This window comes from Zingiber officinale, chromosome 5B, assembly GCF_018446385.1.
Source record: "Zingiber officinale cultivar Zhangliang chromosome 5B, Zo_v1.1, whole genome shotgun sequence".
In the NCBI taxonomy this organism is placed as follows: Eukaryota; Viridiplantae; Streptophyta; class Magnoliopsida; order Zingiberales; family Zingiberaceae; genus Zingiber; species Zingiber officinale.
This window is the reverse complement of record NC_055995.1, coordinates 571,980-588,201: the sequence shown is the minus strand read 5'-3', so window position 1 is coordinate 588,201 and position 16,222 is coordinate 571,980. Positions and strand designations below refer to the sequence as shown.

General features: G+C 36.5%; 1 protein-coding gene across 1 annotated transcript; it reads left to right on the top strand.

Moving 5' to 3' along the window:
- The first annotated feature begins 3,008 nt into the window (after nucleotides 1–3,008).
- LOC121983811 lies at nucleotides 3,009–5,024 on the top strand. The gene is made up of 2 exons (XM_042536438.1): nucleotides 3,009–3,205; nucleotides 3,573–5,024. The coding sequence occupies exon 2, from the start codon at nucleotides 3,587–3,589 to the stop codon at nucleotides 4,847–4,849; it is 1,263 nt and encodes a 420-aa protein (XP_042392372.1). The 5' UTR covers nucleotides 3,009–3,205; nucleotides 3,573–3,586; the 3' UTR covers nucleotides 4,850–5,024.
- Nucleotides 5,025–16,222: the final 11,198 nt, after the last annotated feature.

Below are 16,222 nucleotides of genomic sequence, written 5' to 3'. Positions count from 1 at the left end.
GGCCCGCCCCGCCAAACAATTTAAGCGGGTTGGGTTGGAATTTTATCAACCCAAGTCCGCCGCGGGCTGGCCCGCCTAGGCTCGCGACCCGTGTGGGTCGGCCCGCGATAGGCTTGGGTTGGCCCGCGGGTTGGGAAACACATGTAAGCAGTTTATATCAGTAGTCAATGCTGCAACTGCGAGAGTACCAAGGGTTAAATTGTAGCATTTCATTATCTTCTTCGTTGAGAGGAATACTAATTAGGAAAAACTCATACTTGTGAAGTTGAGTGTGATAGACAAAAGTTACAGAAATATATATGCACACAAAGTCGATTAATCTTAAAAGTAGATGACCTTCTTATTTGATTCATTTATGGGATAAATCTGAAACATACATTATGCACAATGAAGAGGTTGGTCTGTGTATCCAAACTAGATGGACTTCTTAAAAGTAGATGACCTTCTTATTTGATTCATTTACGCACGCACAGCCAGGGTGCCACTGATCTAAACTGCTAGACGCATAGCCAGGAGTCCTAATTACTATTCATCTTCGTTGCACAATTTTATACCAGTTTATTATCTTCTTTGTTATAATTTAAAAATAAAAATAGTACTTTTGACCCAACATAAGTACTTGTTTATGTCCATTTATATTTAAATTACTTGTTTATGAATACATTTGATTGATAAAATATTTTCGAAGCAAAACATTGAAGATATGAACTATTTTTTTTTAATTTTTAAAAAAAATTTGATAGGCCCGCGGGTTGGCCCGCCAAACCCGCGATCCGCCTTGGATTGGGTTGGGTTGGAAATTTCCCAACCCGCCAAGTTGATGGCCCGCCCCGCCCCGCCCCGCCCCGCCCCATCAAATGGTTGGCCCGCCACGGGCCGACCCGCCCCGCCATGGGTTGACCCGTCTGACAGCTCTAGCCTAGATGGTGATCCAAGCACCTCCAGCGTGGCAAACTCTATCTCCGCGCAACGGCTACATGATTGAGTTTTTTCATGTTCAGGCGCTTAGACCATTGCTGATGTGGACCTGAAGGTGATCCACAACAATGACTCTACGACGATGCCCCTGTTTGGTGCCTTGGTAGTCCGGGCACCTGGATCGGTCAGCCATGTGATAACCGTCCGGAGCTTTCTCGGGTCGCTGGCTTTGTCTCTGATCGCTTGGGTGATCCTATGATTTTCTAGAGTTAAGCTCACCCGAACCCAACTCCGACCTTCATCTCGAGTAGTCTTTCGCTCCGGCTTCTCGTCCCTCGAAAGCGCCGTGCGCGTCCTTCTTGCTCCATCGTGTACTATTCCGCAACTTCTCGTCACTCGGATGCACCAAGCCCGTTGATTCAATTCGCGTGCTATCTTTCTCATTCGCTACGTTTTCCGCTCAACTTTTTATGTTCCTAAGCTCATGCACACTTATACATAAGGATTAAATACACAGGACCTAACTCGACTTGGTTGATCACATCAAAACCAACACGTGATCCTTACAGTAACAACCAGAGTAAAGACTTCAGGCGGAGTAACTAAAGCATTTCTAATAAAAATAGGCTTATATCAAGGATTAGCTCTAAATTTATATTTTTTACACTAATTATGGACAAACTCATTGCACACATTCAAGATACAGTACCGTCGTGCATGTTGATATTGTTTTAATAGATGAAACACGTGAAGGAGTAAATGCCAAATTAGAATCTTGGTGAGAAACATTAAAAGGGAAGACTTTAGGCTTAATAGAATAAAGATGGAATATATGAAATTTAAGTTTAGTAATATTAGACGTAATGAGATAATTATTTAGATAAGAGATGACGAGTTGTCCAGAACCGAGAGCTTTAGATATTTAGAATCGTTTTTGTAAAATAATGGAGGGATTGAGAGAGATGTCTTATATAGATTACAAGCATGATGGTTGAAATAGAGGAGAGCGTCAGATGTTTTATGTGATCGTAACGTACCTCTAAAACTTAAAGGAAAGTTCTACAAAACTACAGTTAGACTTGCTATGATATATGGAGCTGAATGTTGGATTATGATTTGAGCATATGCGCAAAAGATGAGAGTTGCAAAGATGAGGATGTTAAGGCGGATGTGTGTACATACAAAGATGGACAAAATAAGAAATGAGAATATTAGAGAGAAAGTCGGAGTTGCATCTATTGAGGGAAAACTTCGAGAGACACGTTTAAGATGGTACAGGCAAATACCAGTTCAGATCCTCTGGTCCGTAATTCATGATCCCCTCCTGGTCCCCTATACATTTTGATATCGTTTTATTTAGTGAATTCATCTTAAAAAAAAAGGTGAAAATATAAAATATCTCAATTTTTTTGCATAAATTATAATTTTTTTAATTAATTTTTTACTTTATAAATGTATTTAGTGAGATTTTTTTTCTAATTTTGATCTTGAAAAATAAAAATCTCATAAATATATTTATAAGGTAAAAAAATACTAAAAAGTTATAATTTATGTCATTGAGACATTTTAGATTTTTTTTTTTTTTTTTTTTTTTTTTTTTTTATGAATTCACTAAATAAAAATAATAGTGAAATGTGTAGGGGACTAAGAGGGGATCGAAAATTATGGACTAGGGCATCTAAATTGAGCATGTATTTAGATAATCAATAAATACTCTAATTAAATGATGTAAAATTATAATAAATATGTATATCAAATGAGAAAGAAAAAAATTTAAAAAAATTTAATTAATAATAATAAAAGATGATAAAATTTATTTAAGTATAAATGATATAATATGACAAGAGATAGAGTTCGTAAAAAGATTTATATAAGTTGAATCATGAAGTGAGATCAACCTGATGGTTGTTATTGTGTTTAAATTTATCTCTATATAATAGGCAGTTAAATAGTCCGTTTATATATTTATTTTAGAATAATAATTTTAAGATGTGGATTCAATAATAAATAAAAATATCTTTCAATTATTTTTAAAATTTATAAGAGAATAAATAAAAGAATAAATTAAATGCCAACCAAGCCCTAGTTGATCTACTTCTCTTCCAACGTTCTTTCCAGATCTGATCCAAGACAGAAATTTTTAGTCCAATCGCTGCACCCACCGCCCTGAAAGAGGAAAGCTCGCCACTTAGACTGGAGCAACCCTCGTCGAGTCTTCCGTTGCCCTGCCCGTCCTCTGCAACAGAGGAGATCAGAGGAATAAGGAGGTCTGAGATCTCTACTTGAGGTATGTTTTTCCTCTTCTTGCGTTGTTATGTAGTAAGGTGGGCTTTTGCGATGCGGTTGGGTTTCCCTCCCGTAGAGCCTTGGATTTCATCTGGTTTCGAGGGGTCTTGGAGCTTCGCTAGTGCTTTTTTCCCCTTCTTATTCTCGTTTTTGCTCTTATCGAGATCGATATTGTCGGTAAATTTCTTTCTCAGTTTAAAGAATGCATTTTTATTTCATGTTAATGTTCTTCCGATGCATTTTTGTACACTGAAATGATGAAATCTGGAGAGGATTGCCATTGAAGAAGGGAATTAGGATCCTGTTTTGTTTGAAGAGATCAGATGCTTGGTTTGGTCTTAAGATCCCTCTTCTCTACCTGTGCACAGGCACGGCAAGATTGATGGATCTCTCGAGGAGGCTCTCCATGTTGAGGCAGGTGTCCAGCAGGAACCAGAGAGGGAAAGTGGGGCTTAAGATGAAAAATGTCCTTCAGATATGTCTTCTGATTGCCATCTGCATCTGGCTGCTCTATCAGATTAAGCACTCGCATGACAAGAAGGAAACGTTCAAAGAGACGAATGCAAATGGTGGTGGAAGGCTGTTCGATATTAGAGCATTTGGCCAGAAGGATCCGCCTCACATAGCTGAAGTAGAGGGCGTTGGGGAGGATAAGGGCGATGAAGAGGTGAAGAATGGTTCTATGAAGGCAGGACATGGAATTAAGCAGGAAGAAATCGAGGACGGAGGTGGATCCAATGAGGAACTCGAGGATGACGATGATGAGGCAGTTCATAAGGCTCGAGAAATAAGTTTTAAAGAAGACGATGTATCTAGTGAAGTAGCTCATACTGTCCAAGAAGCCTCTCAGGCATCAGGAGAAAGAAGCTTCAAGGCCGACGATGCATCCAGTGAATCAGACGATAAGAAGAAGAAAGATGGAGAGATTAGAGATGTGCCTGAAGGATACCAAAAGGATGAATTTGGAATTGCAATGACGAAGAACCGCAGGGAGCACGGAACCGATGATGTGAAAGAGAAGGTACAAGAGACTCAACATTCTGAATCACATGGAGGAATGAAGAACTTCAACAGGAATGAATCGGATGCCACAAAGGAAGAAAATTCAAGTATTAGTCACCAAGGAAGTTCAACAGCTGGTAATGATACACTTTCAACCAGAGTTGGAACTCCAATCCCAGACATTACCTCTTTCCAAAACAGGACAACAGTTGAATCAAAAAATGAGGATCAACCACTTGATACACAGTCAACAGATGCAGGTGAATTGGTAGCAAATTCGACATATTTTTCCAACCATAAGATCTATTTCCAGAAGAACTCTACTACTGTATCTGTAGAGTTGGTTGCATCTCCAGCTAACCTGACAATGAAGTTGGATCCTACTAATTCTACAGTTTCACAAAATCAAACACCTGTCGTTCATGAAGAAATGAATACAACAAAGATGCAAACTCAAAGGGAGGAAAAGCCAAACCTGAAGAACAAACTGATGGAGCAGAAACCCCTCAAAGGATCTTCAGCTACGAATGGGGATTCACTGACAACCCAAGAGAAAAACAGAGATGTGAATGGTGATCAATCAAAAATTTCAGACATCCAAAACAGAGCAGATAGCAGTAAACAGGAAGCTGTGGAGAAATAGAGATAGAAATAGAAACAGAAGATGGTGAAATGGCTGCAGAATGTAATTATTGTAGTTCCTAGCAGCAGTCATTTCATTGTTCTTCCTTGAGCTGTTGCAAATGGAAAGCTGATGCTATGGCTTGCTTGAAACTTTGTGATGAATCTTATTTGACAACTTGGCATTTTACTTGTTAGTAATCTGCTTGTAGTTAAAGATTGAATTTTGACAATTCAAGGAATGAAATTGTAGGACTTTGATGTGTCATGCATAGTTTAATTTTTTTTTTTTTGGATCTTATCCGAGGTGTGAAGCTGAAAAGCTGGGGAGGTGGTGACTCTGCTGACTAGGTGAAGACCTCGCTCCTCTTTGCAAAACAAATCAAATCAGGGAAGGGGTCTACGTTGACCTTCCGACGCTCAAGTTAGAAACAGAAGAAGAGAAATTGAAAATAATAGGGGCATAGATGAATCTTACTTTCTTCATACTTAGCATATTCTTTTTTACTTTTCTTAATGACCTTCCATCTTCCATATTAATCACCGATAGAAGACATCTTTGCCTTGACTTTTTACATTCATGGAACTAGTATTAATCATCGGTAGAAGACTATTTTTGTCTTGGCTTCGTTGCATTCAATGATGGAATGTTCTTTTTTATTTTCTCTTCTCCTTATTAAGTATTCAGTCTTTTCCTCTTTTATTATTTTATCGATTAGTTATTAATACGTGCAATGATGGCCTGCTCTCCTGCTGATTGGGCTGACCAGACACTGGTTCATCCAGACGGCCAACCGAACATTGGTTCCTCTGATCGGCCGATGTAGCCACTTCCCGCTCGGGTCATGCGGACGAGCCTTGCTTAAGTCCTGGTATTAACTGTCTTAACTTTGATCTACTCTATGGTAATTGACCCATGTCAAGTAGGCTCTTCCTTATCATCGCATCAAGAATGAAAGGAAATTTTTGTTGTATTAAATAACTCAATGAACATTGCATTCTAATATCTCTGAAGCTTACTAATATTTTTAATAGCTATGCGGGAAGAGCAAAAAAGACACTACTACCACTTGATCTCCACTGAGTATGCCATACAGGGAAGGGAGGGCTCCTCCATCCACTGAAGTGAGCTTTCCCCCGTGCCACTGAATGTCTGTGCTATTCCTCATCAGATCCTATCCTCCTCCATTATTGCATTGTAAATATGATAAGTGAATCACGGCAGCTATCCAGTACGACTCAAGAGTTACGTGAATTCACGAAAGCAGTTCTATTCTTTCAGTCTTGCTCGTAATTAGAGAAGAATTGACGGACCATGGCTCGGGTTGGGCTGGCCTATTTAATGTGTCAGCCGTGCTCAGGTCGAGCCGGCCTAATAAGCATGTAGTCTAGCCCATTGACATGTCATCCTCTTGGTCTAGGACAATGTCCAGGCCTATTAAGCATCGTCTGTAGTCTGGCCCATTGACACATGTCATCCTCTTGGTCTAGGACAATGATAAATGATAGAATGAAGACAAAGGTAAAATTAAAAGATATACGATAATGAATGTATCTAAATAAAAATTAAACTTAATGTCTATCAATGAAGTGAAATGATAGAGATATCTAATTCACTACTCAAAAATAACAAAATCTTTTATTTTGATCGGATATAATACAGACTTAATAAAGCAAAGAGCATAGTAACACCAACTTAATCAGTGTGACAACGTTAGGTACGATTTCTCTTCTCCAATTTCAACGAGCGAGAAAAGCATAGAGAGGGGGAGATGGAAAAGGGGAAGAGGGGAAGTTCGAAAAAAAAAATTAATATTTTTATTTTGCATTGTATGGATAAAAAATTTCTAATTCATATTCTTATCGATCAGCAAAGAGAGTATCACCAACGAATGAGAAACACAATTAGAGAATGTTAGAGTTCAGAGATATTGAAGCAGAATGGATTAGATCTTATAAAATAATATACATAATTAAAAATAAATTTAAAATGTTAAAAAGAGAGTCCGTTTATGACTCTATTTGTTAAAACTATAATGAGATCTTTGTAAAATCTAAAGTTTTGATCAGAGAATGAGATTATGCAAATCCTTTATCCCGTATGCTCTATAATTTTCCCTTCTCTTAAAAAAAAATATACTTAAAAATATATTTAATATAATAAAAATAATGGGCCCTAATAAAAATTACACTCCTATGCATAGACTTTAATGACCTATGCCTAAAATCGACCTTGCCAGTGAGATCCTGTTCAACTCAATTAATAACAGTCAATATTATATTATAGCAATTACGAATCATAGCTATTACAATATATGCACAAGTATTGGTTAATAGCATGTTGTATTATAATTAATGTTCGACAGGATAGTGATTATCCTACGAACTGATGAAAAGGGGAATTTGAGGAGAAAGCAAGAGAAACTGTCGAAAACAAAGAGAAACATGTTATTCTCTAGGTTTTACCAAAAAAAAAAAACTTTATTCGATATAGAAATAATCTCTCAAATAGTTAAACAAGACGCTTATATAGATAAACCTTATCCATAAATACTCGACATACCAAAAATATCTTAAATATCATAAAAATAGAAATTACTAAAAATAGTAAAAAAGACGTTTGATAGCTCTTAAAAGGTACTAAACGATATTTTTTGGACCCACAACTCGGCAGTTACGGGTTCCACCTAGTAACAAATAAAGATCTTTGAGAGAGCTACGTGTAAGCATAGACATAGCTTTATTTTGAGTCCCGAGTCAAAAGTTATGACCCATTGAAGATTGGGTACTTCTATGTCGGTCCTGCATTAGTTTCCCTAGGTTGAAAATAACTCGTTTTCAAGTTTGTAGTAGTATCATCAGTATCCATAGAATGAGGAGTCAAGTGTTTCACATTGAAGACATCAGAAGTTTTCAAATGACTAGAAAGATGCAATTTGTAGTCATTGTCGTTGATCTTTTGCAATATCTCACACAATCCAATCTTCCAATCCTTCAGCTTATTATACTCATTAACAGGGAAACAATCATGAGTTAATATAATCCAGAAAAAATATCTGACCTCAAAAAGTATCTGACGATAATAACTATTAACTTGAGTCTTGTACTTGATATTGCTCTTAAGAATTGTCAGTTTCACTTATTCATGAATACCCCAAAGATGCTTTGCCATCTCGTCTGCTTTAGAACTAAATTGTCCTAAGTATGGAACAGGGGCTAAGTCGAAAACCCTGGATGAGGTTCACCCATAGACAATCTCAAAATGGCTTAAACTAGTAGTATTATTTTTTGATCTATTATGGGCAAACTCTGCTTAAGGTAATGCCAAGTCTCAATGCTTCGGCTTAGTTCTTGTTAGACATCTTAGAAGATTGCTTAAATTTTGATTCACCATCTTAGTTTGACTATCTATCTGGAGGTGATAGGAACTGCAAAAGTCAATTATGTTTCTAGTTTTCCTATAAGCTATTCCAAAAATGGGTGAACTTGGTATAATGGTCTAAAGTCATGGTCCATAGATTGAGGAATGTCATGTAAACACACAATCTCCTTGAAATAAAGTTGGGAAATTCTGACAGCATCCATAGTCTTCTTGCAAGCTACAAAATTTTGTCATCTTTAAAAACCTGTCAACAACAACAAGAATAAAATTCAAGGTTCATTGTGTGCAGGATAATCCCAATATAAAATCCATGTTGACATTAACCAAGGAGCTTCAAGAACAAAAAAAGGAGTGTACAATCTCACATTGGTGAAAATACCCTTAGATCACTGGCATACATAACATCTGTCTACAAAGTAAGTTACTTTACTAGTTAACTTGGGCCAATAAAAGTTAACAGAGATAAGAGTCAGTGTCTTATCACGACAAAAGTTCCCCTTATTATGAAGTTCATTGATAATATGTTGTCTCAATGAACAATTTGGAACACACATTATAAAAAAATAGGTCTATAGGTGCGGTTTTAACAAACTATAGAAGTGGTTTTCAACCGATCATAAAGCTTTTGAATCGGTTACTTCACCGATCCAACAGCCTACACTAGCTCCTAGCATCAATGGCATCGGTTATAGCAACCGGTGGTAAACGCAAGACAACTGTTGCTGATGTCTCTATATAAGCGGTTATCAATCGCCTTGGTGGGTTGTAATACCAGTTGCCCTTAACCGATCCAAATGCAGTTTGATGCGCCTGCTAACCACACTTGCTAACCACTACAAATGTAGTTAATGACCACTTCTGTTGGTAGGTAGTAGAAGTTGATATTTAACCGATTCAGAAGTTAAACAATGGAGTGGTTTGAAACCGCTCTGGAAGTAATTTAGCAGCAGTTTGTAACCACTCCTATGTGTCATGTTTAGGAGCAGTTATTAAGTTGCTTCTAAATTTGTTTACCTGGATCATTTATTTATCGCTTCTGATAAGTGTGTTAGCAACGGTTTAAAACCATTCCTGTTTCGAATGATGGACCCCAATGAAGCTCCTATAATCATTCCATTATTCAAATATTTTTTTACAAAATATTTTGAATTCCTAATTTTTAAAAACCAATACAAAACATTCAACAATAAAATTAAAATACTAATAGATTAACCAACAAAACATTCATATTTAATCTTTCAAGTCACAAAACCAATAAGAAATTCATTTACAAAAATCTGCATACCCCAAAACACCACCATATCAGTAACAAGTACGAACTTCTTTTACAAAAATGTGCATACCCCAAAACAACACAACACAATAGCATTAACAAGTGGCAACATAATTTAAAGAAACTTTTCTCTACAAGTTTATCTAATTATTAGATGGATCTGTTGGTGGTCGAGTTGTAGGATCATTTCCTTTTGCATTTGGTAGAGCATCCACATTTCGTTGCATAATCTGCCATTATAGCTGTGATAACCATGATTTTGGCTATATTATCTTGATTCATAATGCGCATTTTTAATGGTCTTTTTATAGCTTAATCTCACATTTACATCATATTTCATAATTGCATTTGAATTTGGACTTAATTACAAATTGGCTTATAATTATGGTATTTGATGCTAATATTTGTTTAATATTTTGTAGGCATCAAAAGGGTCATGGACTCGATCAAATCAGACCGCATTTGGGCTCAAATCAAGGGCTTAATGAGGCGATCAAACCTTGGAGCATTATGAACCGTCCATTGAAGATTGGAGAGATCTGAGCCATCCGTCAAGCATCTGGTCCATCCGACCTAATAAGGAGCAGATCTCGTTCATTGATGAATATCCAGAAGTTTTGATCCAGATCTGACTTCATCCAGCCGTTGATCAAGGCCCGGATTGTTCTAGACCGTCCAATCAGATGAGAAGGGGTTTAAATCCCGCGAGAAGCTACAGGAACACTTGAGCTCGGTTCGCGATTTCTCTACAGTGCCTTCATCTTCTTCGCCGCGACGCCGACGCTCCCATTCCTAGATCCAGATCCGTGAGCTAGATTTCTTCGACGACGACGATCATCAGCTGCCGGCGTTCATCTTCCGAGGGCAGAGAGCTTGAAAGGAGGTCTCCCGATTGCGCTTTGGGTTCTGTTTCATCGCCGCGATTCCGATTGTGGAGGTCTCCCAATCGGCGATCTTCGCATCCACCAGATCTTAGAGGGAGGTCTCCTGAGAGCTACTGGACGTTTTCCGATCTACATTCCGCAGCAAACTTGTGTCGATTTGGCCAATCGATCCAGTTTGTAAACTCAACAGAACCTGAGCTCTGTTTTCTTCGGCAGGTGAGGTTATTAGAGAAATGTGAGCTAAAAGGAGGTTTCCAAGATGCTGTGATCATCACCTGGTAATAGCTGGAAGCTCAGAGATTGTTGTTGAATGCTTATAGGGGTTCCGAGAGCATTCTGTCTGTTTCACAGCAGATTGTGGAGGTTTGAGCTTGGATTCGGATTAGGAATGTTTAGGTTTTGTTTTTCTTTATCTTGTCTTTGAATTGTGTTCAAACTTTGCTCAGATCTTCAGATCTGATACCTACCTTTGCAATTTCAATTTCTGTTTTGATTTTCTTACTTGGAACCAAATCTGATAGTTTAGCTTTGTAATTTCATCTTTGTTTTGGTTTAGTTTGCAATTTGGTACTGTGATCTAATTTTGCTGCACTTCTGCAATCCGAATCTTGATTAACTACTGGATTAGTTGCTAACCGATTTGTGTTTTAAATTAGATGCTTGGATTAACATTAGTTGATTAGTTAGGTTATTTGGTTAGCTAGTCTTAATTCTCTTCATTGGATCTATTGTGGATTGTGATCTTGTTTAAGTGTTGAATGCTTGCCTTAAGTTTTGATTGTTACTTCTATTCAATATTAATTTGTTTGAGATTGATTGTTGAATTTAATTATAGATGTGAATGGAATGCTAATTTGGGTTCTATGAGTTTGATTGTTGATTGTATTTGTGTTTCTGAATTGTGGATGAATAAGAATCCAAATTTAATTGATACAAAGTTGTTGAGATGAGTGTATCATGTGAAGATGAGAATGAACCTTGTTTGATTTAATTCTTGATTATAGAAGAATTTAGTTTGAGTTGTGAATCAAATGGAAGTGCTAGCTTGATCTTGTGGATGTGATAACTCAATTTGAAATCAATTCTAGATATGTATACATATTGACTAGTTATCCTTGGAAAAATACGACTTGGGACTCCTTACTACAATGCTTGTCTTTATGTTTAGTGAGTTTCCAATCTTTATTAATTTGGAGCGCCTTGTGACATGCAAAAAGGCCGACGCCAAATTTTGGCGCCGTTGCCGGGGAAGTAATTAGTAGTGTGTGTTTATTTTAGATTGATGCATTGATTGATTTTATTTGTTAGCATGTTGATTGATTTGATTGCTTATTTCTTTTTGAATTTTCATGTTGGTTTATTCTTGAATTTTTAAGTGCTTTTACTGTTCATGTTTTCATGTGTTTGAAACTTTATGCTCTAGAGTCTTCTAACATTGATTTCTAGTGTTGTAGTGAAGAACAGGAGATTTCTTTAGCATGGATCCATATTTTCAGAATTTTGGAAGTTGAATGGAGAGTTATCAGTGTTTTCAATCTGAGTATCAGTTTTACCCAAATTTGGATCAACAAAATAGGTATGAGTCATTTTCAAATGGTTTTAATGCTAATTGGGTGGATAATTCATGTTTCAGGTATGAAAGTGCACAAGGACCATTTATTGAGCCATATCCTACCTACCAGAGTTCATATGGTTTCCAAGAAGTTTCAACAAATTTTTTACCACAACCTTTTCAACAAAACGATCCTCAGATGGATGAATCAACATGGAAACTCAGGGAGATGATGCAGCAAATGATCGAACATCAAGAGCAACAATTTTCAAGAATTCAGAACATACAGATTCAATTAGATCAAATTACATCATCTATTAATCAGCCGCAAGCACAAAACTCCAGTGGAAAGATGGAAAGTAGCGATTCTGTCAGGCCTGACCCTACTTCCATTAATTCACATGATTTTTCTAATATTTTTTGTGATGATTATGTAATTATACAAATTTCTGATCCTAATGATTTTGTTGTTGAAGATGTTGATAGTGATTCAGGTTCTGAACACGTTTTTGAAGATGATTTAAGTGTAGGGGAGTGCTTACTGGAAGTATTACCTCAAGAATCACCAAGAGTTGAAGATGTAAGTGTAGGGACTTGTGCTATGGAGCCAAGCACTCAAGAATCACTACATGAGGATGAACATTCACAAGAACAAGAGCTTGAGCCATATCTTGATGAGAATGAGGTAACAATCACCACTCAAGGTATTTTTCAACACGATAAGGTGAGTATTTTTTGTGATTCATCAGAAAATTCAATAGAGGTACCATTTATTGATTTCATTAGTTGTGATTCATTCCTTGCTAAATTTTCTACCCACACTAATATTCTCCTATTTTCTTACCCTACATGCGTGTGGGAGGGATTCTCTTTTAATGATGTTGTAGGAGAATACAAGCTCCCGGAGTGGATGCTTGAACTGAACCGCCTCCGACCTCCAGAAAAAGTTTTGAAGGGAAAAATGAAGAATAAAAAGAAATTGATTGCAACCACGATTACTCTATTTCCGGTGTGGATTTTGTTGCTAAATCTTCTTCGACCACCGGAATGAAAGGGGAGTTGGTTCTAATTTAGCTTTATTTTGCATTTTAATTCATGCTTTGTTAATAAATTCTTGCTTCATACGTTTCTTTAGTTTCATACTTAGCAATTGCATTTTACTTCCACACTTTGCTTTCATATATTGCATTTTGTTTAGTACATAGTATTTTAATTTGAATAAAATTCTTCATGGGAATTTTCTAGTAATATTTTTAAGATGGTAAAAGCTTCTTAAATTTGATCATCAATTTTAGGTCATTTAACATGATTGGATGCTTTTCTTGCATGATATTGGTTAAAATGGTGGTGGATTCCTTATTGATCAATTGGGCTTGTTTGCATGAAAATACCTAGAGAGGACCACTTTTAGCCTACACTCTATTATTTCTCATGTGTGACATGCACTCATAGCAATTGAACTCTAGAACTTGCTTAATTTCTTTTCAAAGTCTCAATAACATTGGTATGCATGGAAATTGAGGATTAAATCAATTTTGTTCCCCTTCATACTTTCCAATTCCTTTCCTCACAATCTTCTTGAAAAATTCTCATCTAGCATTCTAATTCTTAATTCTATTTGCTTGTCATATTTCTTTTATTTCATTGAGAGTTTTGGATTAATTTCTTGATGAATTAACTTGACCAAGATGTGGATGAAGATTGAGTGTGGGGGAGATGTTCATTCTTTGAGTGAGTTTTTGTGTGCTTGAATTCTGCAGAAAAGATGAAGCAGTGGAAGTTGTTGGCTGTGTGTGTGTGTTTTAGTTCCAATAATTGATATAATTGATTGTGAGAAGAAGTTTTGTGAACAGCTTGGAATTTCGGGAACTGAAGTTAGGGTCAACTTTCATTTAGCTTTGGAAATCTGCAGAAATTGAAGTGCAGAGCTGGAAATTCTGTATCAGCTTAGTATCAAAATTCAGAATGCAAGATCTAAATGAGTGGGAGTTTAGTTGAAAATTAAGAATATGCTGAAACAAATGGTATGCTTACCTTTTATAGCATTTGCAAGATAAGAAGAGATGAATTCAGGAATCCATATGGACACAAAACAATGCAAAAACAGGGAAGTTGTTGTAGTTACTGAAATTTGATGTAAATGGACCATAATTCGGAATTCAATTGTTGGGAAACATTTCATCAACGAATCACTTGAGCATTGTATCGTTTACTCTGAAAAGTTGAAGACAAGGGCAGAAAATGACACTTTAAACAGTGAGAAATTGCAGGAAAACAAACTGTAAGCTGTTGAAACATGGATCTGTTGCTGAAAACCTGATCAAGGAGCAAGATTTGAACTTTGATTAGTGATTGCCAGTCAGTTCAAGTAACATTCCAGATGGAGTCATAAGATTTTAGAAGAAAAATATGAAGATTTCTGAAATCTGGAATTATGAAGTTGTGAACCAGTGAAGGCAAATGCTGGAATCTGAGCATTCTATGGTGTTGCTGCCTATGAGCTGTAGTAACTCCTAATCTGGACTCTCAATCAGGGATTGACTATATGATTTCCATCTCAGTAAGCTCCTTTAATTTAGCAAGAATGAGGAAACAGAGGGAATGGAAATGGGTTTTGCAGTGCTGGAATTTCACAGAATGTGCAGATTGTTGTGCCAAATTGTATTAACCTCAACTGTTTGTGCCAAGTTTAATTTCGAATTCTTTGAAGACTGTTGCTGCCCAACTAATCAAGATTAAAACTTTGATCAGCTCAAATCCTAAAATATGAAGACTACAACTAAATCAAATTGCTGGAGCTAAAAGATGTAACAAATTGTCGTGCTGAAATGCAGGAATCAAAATGGAATTTGAAGTCAATGGTGAAGCTATTTGAATAGATGAAGGAATAATGGGCTCATGAGTGATAAGTTTGGAAATGAATGTTGAAATGCTGTTATCTGATAATTTCTGAAACTGGGAATCTGAAACAGCAGTTTTCAAAAGGCTAATCTCGGATTCGAGTTCCTGAAAATGGATTTCCAGGAGGCTGAAGATCTGCTGCAGTTCTTGCTGTGACATTAGAGTTTTGTTGCAACACATAAGAAGCAGTAAATAAAGCTGGAAATTGAAGATTTTGTTAAGATGTGCAGAATCAGATTTCGGAAATGAAATGTTGTTTGCAAGTTATTAGAGGAAAACTGAAACTAAATGCTGAATTTTGGAACATACATCTTCTCAGAAATAGAAAATCAGTAATGCAATGATACAAATTTATCAATCTATTTGCTGATCAGGATGTAAGATTCTGGAATCTGATTCAAAACCTTTTGAGTCCCTGAATTCAATATTGATAGTTGCAAGGGAGTGAGGTGGAAGGCTGAAAAACCAAAAATGAACCTGCTGGAAATGGAATCAGAGCTTAGCTTTGTGCCAACTTCAGAGACTGATTTTGAACAGGCATCAATTGGAATTCAACTTTCTATTATCTCATTGCCAAATGAGAATCCTTGTTGAGTTGAGCTTTACATGATTCAAGCCAAATTACAATTTCTGAACTGAAGAAGACCAAAAACAGAGTGAGGAAAAGAGCAGAACCTGCAGAGAGTGGCTATTGACATTAAATGAAGACTGATGCTAGATGTCGAGGCAGAAATAAAGGAAGACAGTGATACTTAATTTCTGTTAGCTGGGAATCTTGAAGCTGGTTTGAACTAGAATGGATATGATGTTCCATTTTCTTTGTATCAAATTATTGATCAGAGAAAGACCAAATTCAGTCATGCTGGGAAGTTAGTCAACTAAAATCTTCAAATGCAAGGGTCGGTCTTGTCTTAGAGATTTTTCTGTGCAGTAATTTCAGAGGGAATTCGATTTGTTAAATTTGTTGCTGAGAATGTAGAATTTGAGCTTTGAAAACTGTGAATGCAGAACTGTAAAAATTCAATTCTGAATAGTTGTTGATGGGATACTTTAAGTCATATGAAGAGGAAGAAAGAAAAGTTTTAGAGTCACATGTTCTGAATTCCGAAATTAGATTCTGTTATGAAACTCTGGAATTTGTGGTGGCTTGGCTGAATTTGTATTCTTAAGTTCTGGTTTTCGGGAAATCAAATTCAAGGACTATAATTAGCTAACAAGAGTTGTAAATGAATGTGTCAATTTAAGTATGATGCATGTCAATTCTAGTTAAAGTTTCTGATCATAAAAGAATAGAAGTGGAATTCTTATTCACTCAGTATCAAGTGGTGTTTACTTCTGGAAATGGAATGGTTAAAAAAAAAAAAAAAAAACCAGAACAAGAGCAGAAATTGTAGAATTCTGAA